At 39.9% G+C, this 15,833-nt stretch overlaps 2 protein-coding genes across 5 annotated transcripts in view; one reads left to right on the forward strand and one right to left on the reverse strand.

Moving 5' to 3' along the window:
• eno4 (enolase 4) lies at positions 1 to 10,091 on the forward strand. Of its 4 annotated transcripts, none has more exons than XM_084667308.1 (13): positions 1 to 260; positions 735 to 863; positions 1,981 to 2,174; positions 4,097 to 4,239; positions 4,750 to 4,919; positions 5,261 to 5,389; positions 5,587 to 5,655; positions 6,175 to 6,339; positions 6,574 to 6,699; positions 7,519 to 7,714; positions 8,749 to 8,831; positions 9,230 to 9,347; positions 9,867 to 10,091. In XM_084667308.1, the coding sequence occupies exons 1-13, from the start codon at positions 84 to 86 to the stop codon at positions 9,926 to 9,928; spliced, it is 1,761 nt and encodes a 586-aa protein (XP_084523434.1). In that variant the 5' UTR covers positions 1 to 83; the 3' UTR covers positions 9,929 to 10,091. The 4 variants fall into 4 exon arrangements, with proteins under 4 accessions (XP_084523434.1, XP_084523436.1, XP_084523435.1 ...); XM_084667310.1 differs by having other exon boundaries at positions 8,770 to 8,831; positions 9,867 to 10,089; XM_084667309.1 differs by lacking the exons at positions 9,230 to 9,347; positions 9,867 to 10,091 and adding an exon at positions 8,948 to 9,221.
• Positions 9,958 to 15,833, reverse strand: part of shtn1 (shootin 1) — a 23,288-nt gene continuing 17,412 nt past the window's right edge. The window contains exons 14-17 of the mRNA XM_084667312.1: positions 15,187 to 15,237; positions 14,872 to 14,992; positions 14,107 to 14,260; positions 9,958 to 10,386 (exon numbers count right to left, since the gene is read on the reverse strand). Of these exons, the coding sequence (XP_084523438.1) occupies positions 14,151 to 14,260; positions 14,872 to 14,992; positions 15,187 to 15,237 (282 nt within the window). The 3' untranslated portion in view covers positions 9,958 to 10,386; positions 14,107 to 14,150. The remainder of the gene's footprint in view (positions 10,387 to 14,106; positions 14,261 to 14,871; positions 14,993 to 15,186; positions 15,238 to 15,833) is intronic.

A 15,833-nucleotide genomic window follows, 5' to 3' on the forward strand; every position in this document is an offset into this window, starting at 1 on the left:
CCACCAAGCGTACACAAAGCCGTGCTCGTTTTGATTAAACCTTTCTGTCACAAAACAACTGTATAGTTTACAAAATCTACGCCATGTCTTATAAAGGTTTTCTTGGAAGCAACAGTCGTATATCAAAAGAGGATCAAGAGTTTTATGAATTGAAAAATAAAGCTGCTGAATTTTATAGGGAAAGTGGAATGCAGCACAAGATTGAAGATGTCTTAAACAAGATGTTCTTCGATCAGCCTGATGATATTTACGGATACCTGGTATGCGTTTGCTGTTGAGTTATATCTATTGCAGGCCTATGCTGACACTTATGCTATGACATTAATGAACATTGTAAATTATTAGCGTAACTTACGTTATCGTTAGTTAACCAAAAGTAACACTTTCTTTGTTTGGTTAGACTAGCTAGTTAGCTGTAGCTGTACAGTAGTACTGTACTGTGCAATAACATGCTGGAAATGGACTATGAACACTAAAACCTGAAAAGTTAAGTTTATCATGGTTTTATGAAATTAATGGCCAAGAGCCATTGGAGTTGGAAGCACTCAATTGATCCAGTTCTTCAAATGGCTCAAAGCAATTTATTTCATCAAGCCATTTGAGGAAACATCTGGTTTTACATTGTAGCCCCAGCAAACCATAACGCACCAATGCTATGCCTTAAACTAATTCTGCAACATAATAAACTGACTGTGATAACAAATATTACATTAATAAATTATATTTTATTCTAGGCAAATTACTTTTCAAAATGGTCAACGACACCAGTGATAAGCAGAGTGATGGGGAAATACATTTTTAATGGAAAAGGCCAGTTGTCTGTGCAGGCAGAAATCTTCTGCATTATCAAAAATGAAGAAAAGGTAAACATTTAACAAAGCTGCTTAATTTATTTCTTGTTATGTCCACAGCCACAGTTCTGGCACCACTTAATATAATATGAACATATTGCTATGATAAGAATATATACATGCACTCAATTAGGCTACCAAATTTCAGACGTGTCTGGTGATGTTTTTCAGTAGGACTTTTTCAATCAATAATCTCACTGCAGAATGAACACTTGAGTAACAAGGAGAATAGTGAGAAGAAGATTCTGGCCCTTTTTCTGGCCTGTAAAATAATTAAACAGTAATAGTAGGAGAGAAGGACAGGATGTGTCAGATTTAGTCTAATCATTCACTGTTTTACATATTTGTATGTAAATAGTGTATCATCCACCATTCTGTGACATTTTCTCAACATGTGGAAACAAACAGTGCTGAGGCCAGCAGTGGTACCACCACACAGACCCAGTTTAGCTCTTTACTATTTGTGTCTCTAGGCACTGGAACAGCAGCTTTAGCAGCTTTAGCAGCCTTTACAGTGATGCTCTTGGATTATTACTGCACCCATTTGGGAGATACAGTGAGAAGGCTGATGGTAATCTCTTCTGACGGTGAACAGCCAGGCTAGTGGGTGAACCTATAGGGGGAAAGAGAAGGTGGGAGGGGGAGAGAGAAAGGGAGGAGACTGGATATTAACTCAGATACTCCACCTTCTAACCATGCTGTTGGCCTCAGGTCACTGGGAGGTGACTGTGTCTGTCCGCCTCAGTGCTCACATCACGGTCTGAGCCCTATGTTAAGATGGCAGGCCAGACAGAAGAGAGGCATGCAACACAAACAAACCTTTATCTCACTGTCCTGTCCCACTTTAGTAATTGGATTGATTCACATCAGAACTTTGACACAATGCTTTTGACATGTATGTTTTTGTTTTGATCATTTCTCTGACCTTGACCCCCTCATGCTTAATAGCTGTATTCTCCATTTGGAACCCAAAACTATGCATATTGTATGTTGACCCACTTGTGGTAGACACATCTTAGTGGTGTGATAGGGACATTTGAATGGCACTTAGATATTTGTTGCTTGGATGCCCTTCCTTGCTTTAGTGTTTATTACTTATTTTTTCATTTTTCCTGTCCTCGGTCTGTAGAAAACATGCTCTGCAGAAATATCCAGTGTCAGTGAGGTCTTGGAAGACAATTTCCAGGACCCAGGTATTGTATCTGGCAACGGCAACAAGAGTAGGGATGTTATAGCTGCTCTACACTGGATCAACGACCCACTGAGCACCATGCTGAAGAGCTGCAATCCATGTGACCAAGGAGGGGTGGATAAGATACTCAGGTATGGATAGCATGTGAGATACTCTGTCTAAGGTACATGGGTTTGGGATAGAAAACATGATGGAGAAAAAATAGGGAAGAGTAAAGTTATTGACATTTACAGTCATAAGAGATGATTATAGTTATTAGATAGATTATTTTGAGCATTTTGGCACTCATATTGCCCCCTACAAGAAAGCTGTCATTAAGATGAAGGTGCACTGCACATATAGACTGCAACCCTCCTGTTAGATTGCCTTTGTTGCATTTGTATAAATGGAATGCATTGTTTCAGAAAATGTCTTGAATTGCATTGCATGACATTGACATGTTCTAGACTGTACAAATACAATAAACAATAGGCATCATACTCTACTATATTAACATTAACCCTCTTAAAAGACACAAAGTATGTGGGCTGTCATTCAGTTGAGAACTTTTTGAAAGATAGGATCAGGGATAATAATGGATGGGAATGATCTTGCCAGAAACTAAACTAAATACTGTATCACTAAGTAAGGCTTTAAGGTAAAATAAAAACATACCTAAATGCAAACCTTTTATTGATGCCTAAATGCAGTAATGTCCTAGGATGCTGCTTTTCAGATGAAACATCTTTTATGTTGAGTAAACTGTTGACTGAAAATGACCAAATGCAAACTTGCCACGTGACATGTACAGTTGTAGTTTAACAACAAATGCCTATTAAATGATTTTGAAAGGCATGGCACCCCTCCAACTGGTGGCTTTCAGCCGCAACGATCACATTATATTGTATCCCAGAGTTGCCGCTGTGGCTTGGGCGTCCCCAGGGAATCACAAGGGCACTTGGTCAGGAGGGTAGGAGAGGCTGGAGGAGGACAGGACCTTCATCTTTCCCTCTCTTAGCAAAGGCACCATATCTAAAATAGGGATGCATGTTGTGTGTTCTTCCATAACCTATATAATTGTATAGTTCCATATGGATCACATTTTTTTTTTTTTTTTACATCTGAGTGTGACTTAATATTATTTAATGCAATAGCTCTGCAGCAGCTAATTGTTATTTTTTGTTAGCAATTTTCTGAAAAATGAAATCAAAGACTGTTGTTTGTGTGCACTCCGATTTGACTTGAATATTTAGCTCACTGTTTGTTGACCTTCCAGTGGGGTCGTGGAGAGGGAAAACCTTTATGCTTTTTTGCCAACTGTCAGAGCCAATCATATCATTACAGTGAGCTGGGCTCTTCTTATTGGTCCTCTTTCTCCATATTTCCTGCATGAACCAATAGAAATGCCTGATGGGTTTCCCTGAATTGTTGTAGCTGTAGGGTAAGATACTGTTTGTCTGAGACCATTACATTAATGTAACGGCTGGGTTACATCACCAGATAGAACAAACGAGTGAAAACCACAAATAATTAAGTCAGTTACATCATATTACATCACATCTTATACGTCTTTGATATGTCAGATTATTCTTTGTAACGGTCTCTGAAGGCAGCATTGCAGCATATAATACTACAGCAGGCATCCCTCAGGCTACAGCATATCGTACTGTGACATTTCTGAGCTCTTTCTAGCAGCATGGTTTGTGACAGACTTGCTTTTGGATTAAGACTCAATTGTCTCAAACAGATCAAGTTGAATAAAGACATTGTATCATGTCAGATAGTCTAATCACGTCTGCTATGGTTTTCTCAGTCACTACAGGTTATCTATATTTGTCTGTAGCAGAATGAACTCTCCGTACTGCTGTACATTATACTATACTCTATAATTTCAGGTAACTGACATTTTGACATTTCTATTTTACCTTGACACAATGCCAAGCTACAGTAGTGTACAGACCCTACCCTGACCGACCTCTGTAGGGTATTCATTCATGCAGCTTCTACTTGACCAACCCCATACAGCTGTTGCAAAGGCCAAGGTCAAGTGTAATTTCTGTGTTGTATGTGCCAGTGATTTCTTCATGGCTCGCTACTTGGAGGATATGGACCTCCGCAACAGGGAGAAGACGGATCAGTCACCAAGCGAGCTTTCGCCCGAACCCCTTCCTCCCGCCGCCATAGCCACCTCCAAAGACAAGAAGGGTGGGGACAAAGGTAATGCACACTGTAACCTTTACTGTATCAGAAGAGTTCTCCAGGCATAGTCTTGCAGTCTTCCTGACACAGACATAATCATGGTTAATATAACTTTTTTGACTAAAATGGTAGATTTCCAACAGCTTTTTATTTTATTTAACCCTTTTGGCATCTTTTGTGTACAGTAGTCTTAAAAAATATGTAGACTCACGCTGTAGAGGTCATTGCTGTTAAGTGCGTTTCTACCTGGAAACCACAATGAGAAGTGTTATTGAAAGAGCTTCTGATGCACTAGTATCAGCACTGCACTACTCTGTTATCAGGAACCACAGTGGCCCAAAGCATTGCTAGTACCCCCAGTGATGTTTGTGGTGAACCGCCCGGTCTCCTTTCCCTCCTCTCCAAGAGTACCCATCTGGTCTTGCAAGGAAGGCCCCATTGGGTCATGTCCCTGTGGAATTAGGAGATGGTGGTTCCTCGAGTTGTGTACAGAGCAGTAGTATTTTATTTACGTGTGCATTTTCCTAGGTAAGAAAGGCAACATCATAGAGAAGGCTATTCCTCCTCCAGAGCCCTCCGAGCCAGTCTTACCAGGCAGTGTGGCGGTCGGGACAGTGTCCTTGGCTGTGGCTAAGACCGGGGCGCTCTTACAAGGAATCCCTCTGTACAAGTACATCATGATTCTGAACAGCCAAAAGGTTATTCAGAAACATACACAACCACCCACACGCATGTACATTTACAGTTGATTCATTTAGCGGACCCTTTTATCCAACATTCAACATACAAATAGTGTATATAGAAAGTACAGCGGAAGATCAAGGTTCAGAAGTGTGCAGTTCTGCAGTTTTTCCATGGTCAGTCAGGAAACAGTCTGTATTGAGCCACATCGCAAAGTAACCATGTAACAGCTACTATTTCTCATTTAACACCCAATTAGGAAAGATGTTGTTTTTCCTATATATTATATTATTTATTTGAACATGTGTTCACTGAAGATCCAAAACTCAAATATAACATGTAATTTTTGTTTCCTCAGAGTGTGGAACAACTCCATGTACCTGTGCCCTTGGTGACTTTGCTGAGCTGTGGAAAGAATTCCCCAGGAAAGCTCAATTTACTGGAGGAAGTCATTTTGATCCCTAAATCAGGACAGAGAATCAGACCAGTAGGTTATACATCCATTCATTCTCCTTTCTACCACAAATACAAGATAAGTCTAGAATCAACTTTGAACACATGCTTTTGTGGCACAGTATAGTATATGTGGAGTATTTTATTGTTGTGATTTTTGCAGAATGTACACTTGTATACATACAAGGTTTGTCCTAATCTTAAAGGTGATATGTAAACCTGCGCCCACAGTTCATTACTAAAGTCCTCGAGCTTCAGAAGGAGATGACTGGAATCATGAATGCAGCATCAAAAACAGGGGTGAGTGAGATTGTGCCAGTACATGATTTTAATTACAAAACATTAAGCCTGGATTATACTGGTGAACACAGTAGATGCATTCTAATAGTCTGTGGAAATGCTTCATTTATAGCAGTTTAAACCTGTCTAGTCTGCTCCATCACTTAAATGCTATGTGAATTACACAGCAGAGCTCTGGGTCAAAAGGTAAAGTACAATTCAGTTCTGCCTCTCTAGGGGCACTGTTTGGGACCTGCAAATTGAATTGTTAATTTCATTTTGCCATTCTATAGGCCTATTACTTGCTCTCATCATGTGATCACATTTCTACTGTCAAAAACAAAAGTCCTGATTCAACCAAAAGCTTTCAGAAATTTATTAAACCATGTCACAGGGTAAAATCACAACTATTAAAGGAAATGTACTCATGGTATGCTCCCTTGATAATTGTACACTTTATATCAACAAATATAGGCATGTTATGAGAAGGGATATTGAGGATTATACAGTCATGATGTGAATTGCCTCCTCTGCCCCTAGCCTGTGCTAACATCAGTGTCTGACTTGGGGGCCTTGGTAGTCAGCTATGAGCGTCCTGAACAGCCCTTGGATCTAGTCACAGAAGCATGCAACAACATTGGATTGGCACTGGGAAAGGATCTTCATTTGGCAATAAACTGTGCTGCTCACGAGCTAATGGATTATGTATGTAAAACAATATTGATTTGTGCATACAGTGTCCTTTTCACCTTTACATTTTATACTTTATGAATTGTATATTTTCTGGTTTTATTAATACTAGCGTGTAAAATATCCTCTGTGGTTTAGAGCTAGTCTCAAGAAAGTGATATTTTGACATAATTACCTCAACAGAAGTGTATAATCAATTCTATTAGTCAATGGAAATGTAATTATTTTTCCATTGTTGTTTGTACCTAGGCTAAAGGAAAGTATGACGTGATGACAGGAACTCCAAAGAGTCCTGACGAGCTGGTGGACTTGTATGAGGCTCTGATTAATAAATACCCAGCCATTGTAGCCCTCATCAACCCTCTAAGAAAGGAGGTAAGATGAGTAGGGCACCTCAGACAGAATGTGGATGTAAAGATTCAGGTTCAACATTATTTATTATTATTTGATGATATGGTACGCATTAACACCTCTGTTTTGGGGGAGCACAGACATGATTTAAAGGCAAACTAGATGTGCCTTTAATTATTTATTTTTACTATTCCCTATAAACATATTCTGTAAGTTAATGAGGCCCTCAGAGTTGTTTTAGCAGTTCAGTGCCAGTGGAATGTAAATTTTGTTTTCCGGAGTGTGCCGCTACTTTCCAGCCAATTGATTTTGGCAAGGCATGCCTTCCTCGGCTTGACATGCCTTCCTCCTTAATTTATTTCACGTAAATCAAACTTGAGCGTAAGACAGCGCAGGAATTTCAACAATAATTGGGGGTGGTGTTTTGAATAATTTGAATGTCTGTGTTTGGCAGTATAGCAATTGTTGTGTATCTTCAAGTCTTTTACTGCGCATGTGCCACCATACCTCCTTCAGGTGTCTTTTTATGGGATTTCACTGCTTACCAGACCTAACATGTATTCTCTAAAATGCCTTGAAAAGAGACAGAAACAAATGAGTCATAGAAAAGTCAATGGAAAAAGAAAAAAAACGAAGTAAATGTTACAAAAAACCTTAGCAGTACCCTTTGATTAAATGAAATGTACTTCAACTGCAAATTGACACTACTAATTAGCAGCCCAGACTGGCTATACAAACCAATATTCTAAGAATGTTTTTTGCACTTCTCCAGTGTCCCAGTGGGTGACAACTCTCTGTCTGTATATAGATACATTAATTTGCTGTGTGAATCTTGCTTTAAAGGATTTGGAGCAATGGGAGAAACTGAACACTGTGATTGGTGCATCCTGTATCCTGCTCTGTGACATCACCTCCAGGCCCCCCAGAAACAGTGTGCAGGACGATGCCTTGCCTCTCCCAGGGGTCAAAGGTTACATTCTCAAACAGACCAATGAGATGACAGTCAGTGAACTGATCAGAGTGAGCCGAAGGCACATGGGTAAGGATGATAACCTTGGTGGCATGGAGACAAATGTTAAAGGGAGCTGCAATGGGTTGCATCACACCAGTACATTTCTGGTGTAATATTCAATGCACATAATTAGCTCAATTGAATGTACACATGCAATTGTGAATTATGTAGTCAGGTTTTCTTTATAACCTTGAGATAATTTAAGAGATCATTCAAACCATTTAACTTCCTGAACATTCAAGATTGAGCACTGTGCCAGTTCACATATTAATGTAGTTTTCTCAATTGGTTCTTTAGTGGTTGATCAGTAATTCATCTCTACCATCCATCTATCCCACATCTATCACTATTTTATGTATGAAGGGTTGTAAAGTAGCTATACAAATGTTGTCAGTTATGCATGTTAATGCTTGTTGAACCTCCTCTTGTTCTTCTCACCATGTTGATCTTTTCCTCACCTTTTGTCTATCCACCCATCAGCCTTTTTAGCTTTAATAGTCTGTATCAGTATCTTTCAACTTCCGTCTCTTTTGCACAATCTTAGTGACTCTTTACCTTTACCATGGGGACATTTGAGTCATTCATACGGTTACTCCTATCCCTCCTACTTGTTCTCTTACGAAATTCAGCATTCGTTCCCCTCCTCTATCCATGTGTTCATCTCCACCTTTCTTTTCTTTTAATAATCTTTTTATCAATATGAACAATTTCTTTCAGCAAACACCCAAATAAAGCAACAAATAAACAGGACTGACCTTTTCTACTTTGCTATATTGACACAAACAATTCGGATGGCATGTTTTGAAAGGATGTGTATCGGAGGTTTGATCCATACAAGGGTACAAAGACAGAGAGAAAGGTTTTAATATTGTAAAACTATATCTGAGATTCCATTGGCCATATACTCAATACAGAGAACCCTATTTGTGCAATGAAATGAAATGTTAGATAAAAAGGAGTCCAATCAATGTCAACCATCAGGGCCAGACAATGACTAAACGGCACAACATATACTGTAACGGATATAGAATACAGAACTATGAGGTTGTTTAGGGAAGCAGTTGTAAACTACTGTGTTTCAGGTACGGTCATCATTGGGACGACATATGGAGAACCCTGCAGTGACGACTCCTTAGCAGATGTGGTGAGGCTCAGTTGTCCACTCCTTTTTGCTTAATCTGGCTTTTCACATGAGCTCTAGCGTACAATGTGCTATATTTGGTGTCAGACGCTTCTTGTTTAAAATTCTCTCTGTGTAAGATGTCCCGCGTCACTGCATTCTGTCATAAGTGGGCACTGTGCTCCGCACCAACGCTACAGCAGGCTACACGATTCTGGAGTGCATTCAACAAGCCCAGAGAAGTCGGTCGTAGTGATATCATAAACAGTCTACCAATCTTTGAGGTCTTGCCCAGTAACAAAGCCTAGAAAGGCATCTTTTCCATGATCGCTTTTCTCTTGGCAACGTGCAGTCACACAGTGGTGCTCCGAGGCCAGTAAACATGCTTCTCTCTCTCTCTGCACCCTTGTGCCTTCCCTCAGGCTGTAGGAGTAGGCGCAGACTACGTCAAACTGGGAGGTCTGAGTCGTGGCGAGCGGCTGAATAAATACAACCGTCTGCTTTCTATAGAGGAAGAACTGGCCCAGCAGGGAATCCTGGGTATGTCTTTTTCCCTCCCTGGTCCTTTCAGCTGTGGTAGGCAGAAAAAAGAGAAGGTGGATGTAGACAAAGCCATGAGGAGGGAGAGGCTGTAATGGCTGGGCTGGTGAGAACACATCTCTCTTTCCTCTAAACCTGAAAGGAAGCTGTGTGTCAGGAATCATAGGAAGGGGGGGCCTGGCGTTTAAAAAAACTACCTTAGTTCTATTAATTGGCCACCTAATTACCTCCACCTCCCCCCCTTCCAGAAAAAGGACAGGGACACTGCATTGGGCAATTACTAAAAAGCAAGTTCATCTTTGTGTAAAATAAAGAATGATTGCATATACAATGAGAGTCTTGTAGAGCATAGGCCTAGGATAAAGGCCAGTGGAGCAAGGAGTGGCATGCTCAATGTGGCTAGACCTCAACAAAACTGTTTCAATACACCACCAACCAGGGCTTATTTTCTCTCAATCCCTCTTTCCTAAAGCTCATGTTGTCCATTCAACTTATTCTTATTTTTTTTCTTGTCTGAAGATTTAAGGAAGCAACACACGTTTCTATTTGTCAGCGAACCAGAGGAGCAGTCATCAGCATAATGGTCTCTGGGAACAAGGATGCAAACAAGTACCAAAGGAAATGTTTTTATTCAGAATTTACCCCTTTCTTTAACATCTATGTTAATTGTTTCTTTTTAAATGATGAATTACATTGATTTCATACTGCATTAGTGATGAATACAATTACAACCAAAACTACCATCAGTCAAAATTTTACATTGTCAGCATAATTGAAATTGTCTTTCATTAAGATATCTTTCCATTTAAATTAAATAAAATGTCAAAAGTAAATCTGATTTTTTATTTGCACACCTAATGAGACTGATCAAACAACAAAAACTCTAATTCTGAGTTGTTGAGATTTCAGTCTGTTGGCTAGTCCAGCATTGTTTTCCTAACCAAGGTTTGTCACAAGGCAGTGGTCCGCTCTGCCCCCCTCAGCCAGAGAGCTCACTGCAGCGGCAGCATTGGCAGGTGCAAGTCCATCCTTATATCCTCTAAAGAGAAACAGATGAACAGGCACAGAGATAAGACACACTGAGCCACATCAATGGTTTCCCCACTCATCAGTTGTTGAGAGTGTTGAGCAGGTGGGCCAACAATTTCACAGCGACCTTGATTGGGAAGACATAAAAGCATGACGGCTTGATATCGACAGATGCAACGCTCTAAGTAAAAGTTATATGAACATTTAATAATTCTACAGACTTTGTTGTTCAATAATTCATCAGAGTGGTTGTTGAGGGAACTTGCTGTGAAAGGACGGTTGGAGCGAATAGTGCATTTGAAGAGGCACCCAAACAAATACCAAAGCACACAGAGAGCGTTCTCAATGTTGGCCCACTAAACAGAGCCCTCTTATTGTTCAAGGAAAGGCTCCTTCAGCATTGCTCCAATCCCCGCCCCACCGCTCTCACGCCTCCACAGTTCCTAGAGGAAACGATTATGTCACTTTGTAAAGACAAAAAAAAATGGACGGTTTGAACAGTTGCAGCGTCTTCCATTCCAGTGCAACAGAGGAGACAGTTGTTCCAGTGAGAAGCAGAGGGTTCAGAGGCACTTTGTGCACTGACAGAAAGAAAGGGAGAGGGGGCGACTGAGAGGGACAGGACATCCACACAGCTGCACCAATAGCCCCCTCCGTTGAGTTCTCTCATTCCCCTTAAACTTAACAGAGACGACATTTAGATGTAGCTCGATTTCTTCTCTACATCCTTGTCAGATGTTAGAGAATATATCAAAGGGAAAAAGGCACAGAAAATATGACTGAACCTTTCATTGATGTAGAAAATGTAACATGTAGCATGTTCACCACTATTTCACAAAAATAAGTTATCAGAGTAAACATCTCTTGAAAGTTAAATCATCAAAACTGGGAACAAAACGTATAACTTATACTAATCAATATGAGTGTGTGTGTGTATACAGTCACCAGTCTACTGTACTGGCCATGAGCAACCATGACTCCCCACCAGGCAATTACTGTGTTTGTAAATTAAACGAAATGACTAACAAAATAGGCTAAATTGAGTGTTTCCCAGGCACACAAAATGAGGTCTCCCTAATTGCCAGTGCCTCTAGGAGACAAAATACAACAACAAAAACAACACACTTGTATTGGCTGATGGGAAGAGGAATAGAGAGGTAAAGATGGGCAGCACTAAAGACGGAAAAAGAGACCCAGCATGGCTTCAGGTAATTATATGTTCAGCTTGATGGGCAGAATGTTTACCGCCTGTCAATCACTGTCAGGCTTGTGGTGACAGGAGCGGTAAGCAAGGAAAGGCAGTGAACAGGTCATTGACTCTATTCCAACAACACATCAATAAATGTCCACACACCTAAAGACGGCTTCCATAAAAGCAAGCGTCGGCTAAAGATTACAGAATAAGGTTCAAAATGAGAGAGCACCATGTTGGCATACTGCTTAAGTACAACAGTTTCAAAAAGACATGGAGACTGAGGCACCCCGTACTGTGATATTGTTTGCCTTCATTACCGTCTTTTCCTTAAACTCCATCTCTCTATATCATTTCTTTGCCTACTTTGCCTACCTACAATGCGTGGAGCAGCTTACTCAGGCAAGATGTGTTACTCAATGACACTCTCCCCTTGGCTGCCATCCGAGTTAATTCTAAGTTAACCTTGTGTTCCTTCAGCATGAGAAAATGAAGGGCAGAAAGAAAATACATGAGTCGGAACGATCAGTCATTCCTAAGTTCCTGGTCCATACAGAGTTCCATCATCCACATCTCCTTTGTCCATAAGACCATTGTCAAAGCCAAGTGTGCTGTAAAATAATATTAAAGAAAGACTTCCTCTGTCTTTTGGGGTAATCAGGTAGAGAAAGGATTTGAAAAGCCGACGAACAAATGTTCTCGAGATAAGATAAAGTCGGAAATCGCTTCAATTGTTTTGTTGATCATCTAATGCAATGCCACAAGGCTTTCTTAGTATTCTATTTTAATAGTAGAGAGCAGAGAATGGAGTTTCCCAAATTGTATTTCCTCCATCATATTAAAGGATTTGGACTCATTCTCTTAGCTGAGCTTGGAAATGAAATTGTACCTCAGTGTCAAATCACCAAATCATACCCCAGAACCTCAATTACAGCAACACACAATGGAAAATGGACCTTGCTAATGTTTTCAACCTCTCACGTTTCACCTCAAAAATAGTCCATGCAGGTGAGGGACAAACGGAAACAAAAAAAGCCCACCCTTGTGGTCAACTAACCATGATGGCCATTGTAGTTTTCAAGGGCTTAAGATTAATCCTTTAACTTATCCCAGTAAAAGAAACACCTAGTTGGACGGCTTAACCCCTACGCGACATGGACATGCATTTGGAGACTGTTCCTAAGGTCTAGTGGTGGTAAACGGAAGACCTACATTATACTCCCACATGCTTTTCTATATCCATGTTCAACGAATAGCAATCAGTAGATTCTCCACAGCAGTAAAAAGTCTAAACAGTCCAACAGAATTTGCGTCTGACTAAAATGTAACATATTTGAAAAAGCTGGGAGAGTTACAGAACATGGGGTGCAGTGAAAACAATGTCCATCACAGTGCCCCTGTAATTGCTAACTAGAAGACTGCATGTTTAATACTGGTTTAGACAGACCAATTTAAAGACATACTTGCTTTGGCAAATGTTCAAGGCTACAAAAGCCGGTCCTGCTCTGCAAACAAAGATTGTCCCAATAATTTGGGCTTCACCTTCACCATTAGAAGCTGTTAGACAAATCCTTGAGACGTGGCTACTGTGGGAGGTATTAAGGATTTCATATGTGCTTATGTTAATCATAATCAGCAGATTCGCTATTGCCTTATTATTTGTTCGTGTATTCTATCTTAAAACTCTGTCAAATGTGTTCTTACTGTCATCATTATTTTGTATCAATGAAAGGCCTGTAAAGAACAGTAGACAGGCCTGAAATACATTCTGCAGGCTGAGCAGCAGCCTTCTAACCATAATCCTTGACATTCTAGGCCGGGCTTGTAGGAGTCCTGTAAGTTTTCTTAAAATACTATGACGGTCGGGTCTATGATGCAGTATGTGCCTGATTAAATTAGGCAAACCTGTAGCATGTTTGTCTATCTATATTCTCTATCGATTCTGTCCTCTGACCTTCATGCTTAGAGAGACGTTGCTAATGCCACAGTGTGTTTGAATTAGTCACGGTGTAGCAGCTATGCATTATGTTGAGGTTTGTGTTAACTCTCTCTTCAAACATCAGCTATTCGAATACTCAGAACCTATCCCTAAACTGTTTGTCTCCACTAGAATGGTGTGCCTGACAACTATTCCCCAACAGAACAATGTACTGTATATCATAATCCTTCTTACAGTCTTGTGCTTGCAAAGCCATCTTGGAGAGGTAAATTACTTCTTATAATACAATCTGTAGTTTAAGGCACACCTCAACCATTTAGAAATGTACGCAGGGAAATTACCCACATTTGACTCATTCCTTTGTATACAGCTTTATCCCTCAGACTGAAGGTAATTCATATTGACTTAGTAACTACAGTGTATAGCAGGGAAGGGCCTGCGTTTGGCAAATGCTGTGTAGATAACATGAAACCCCTCATCGGAACCATCCAAAGTAAAAAATCCAGATTTATTTAGATATGTGTAGACATTGTGTCTACACAGCCTCCTGCTAGGCCTAATTCAACATTAAAAGACTGAGGCATGTGAGCCATACTTACTCAGGGCCTTTGAAGCACCCAGCCGTCAGGTCAGTTGATTGGGCCTAACATGGGCTGAAGTCCTGGGTGGTATGCTCGGGCTGGCGCTTGGCCTGTTTCACTCTGGTGAGGTCTAGCACACTGCTGGGGAAGGTCTGAGGGGAGGATGGGGGACCTGTACAAGGACACACAGACATACATGTGAACACCATTTGGGCTCACAGTTACAGTCCAAAACCTTCCATTAGATACGGCTCCCGTACGCCTGGCTTTACATTTCCTGCTTTAAAAAGTAATGTCTCAGGGTGACAGTTTTGTTGTGATATTTGACACATTATTGATAGCAACCATAGCTCCCCTCACTGTAGCCACCTATTACCAACCAAACTGCAAACAATGCTCTACAATCTGAGTTAATGAAAGCTTTATCAACCTGCTCACTGTACATAATGATCTACTGGACATTGCACACAAGTATAACGTGCAGTTCAGAGGGAAGATTAGATGTAACGTTTTTATAGACCAGTTAAATTCATTTTTTTCTTTTGCATAACATGATTGTTTTTATTGCACTGTTATGTTGAGAGCCTATGTTTCTAGGAACATTATAGAAACATTACTGCAGGTACGATCTACTGCATGTGAATAATGAACAAGTAATTTACATATACAGTTTTACTATTTCTAAGAAATGTTTGCACAAAACTAAATACTGTTTCAATCCTAACAGCACATACAGTTACAGTTTATGAGACTTAAGCTGTACAATACAAAAAATAAACTCACTACTATCCAGTGGGGTCTTGAATGCGCCCCGTCGTCTCTGAAGAATTCTCTCCAGCTCTGATTCATTGTTTGTTGACGGAGATTCTGTTTTAGGTTGGGGGGAGGGTCTTTTAATAGTCTCCTGTACATAAAAAAAATAAAAAAAAAATCTATTACGGTCTTATGGACATAAATTGGATTTGAAATGTCCTTTTTTAATTGCTAAAAGATTTTCCTTGCTAGCTTTCAGTTTGGACAAACACACAGAAAAAAGTTTACAATAAAGTTTTATACATTTGAAGTTTTATCTAAATGTTCCACCAAGAACTACATTACCAGAATTCCTTTAAGTTCGTGAATGGCTGAATTAGAGGGAACTCTGTCTCTCTGGTAAAAGCAAATAGAAAGGTTTTGTAAATAAACTGAAAATAGAAACATTAGTCCTATTTTCTATAATTTGCTCCAGTTAGCCATCAAACTATGTGAGGCTAAATCATGCATCTGGTCACAATAACACAAGTACAAGTACAATGGATTTTGTGCCTTCATTTGAAACCAAGGAAACATAACATTGAATTGTAAAAGTTTGTGAAAATGTTCTAATCTTCACATTATTTATAATCATGTCAAGGTATAACTTTTCATGGTACATCATTTTGTAGAGTAGTGTAAAAAAGCCAACTAACAACAACATGCATTTCAAGATGTCGTAAACCTTAAAAAGAGCCAGTTTTGCAGTAGGGCATAGACAAACACATACAATGCTTTTTGAAAAGATTTGTATTTCAAATGCCAATAGAGTAATTTAATAATAATTAATCATTTAATAATCCTGTCTGAACAAATGCTACAGTATTACAGTGCAGTCTATTTTAGCATAGAAGAGTACTGCAGTTGTGAAACAATGGTTCTGACGGGTATAGTCAAAGGGTTTTTCTGCATAGAGAACATTTTGGCGCACAACAAAGCCGTTTTCCCGAGCG

This window comes from Hypomesus nipponensis, chromosome 11, assembly GCF_054491055.1.
Source record: "Hypomesus nipponensis isolate SF chromosome 11, ASM5449105v1, whole genome shotgun sequence".
In the NCBI taxonomy this organism is placed as follows: domain Eukaryota; kingdom Metazoa; phylum Chordata; class Actinopteri; order Osmeriformes; family Osmeridae; genus Hypomesus; species Hypomesus nipponensis.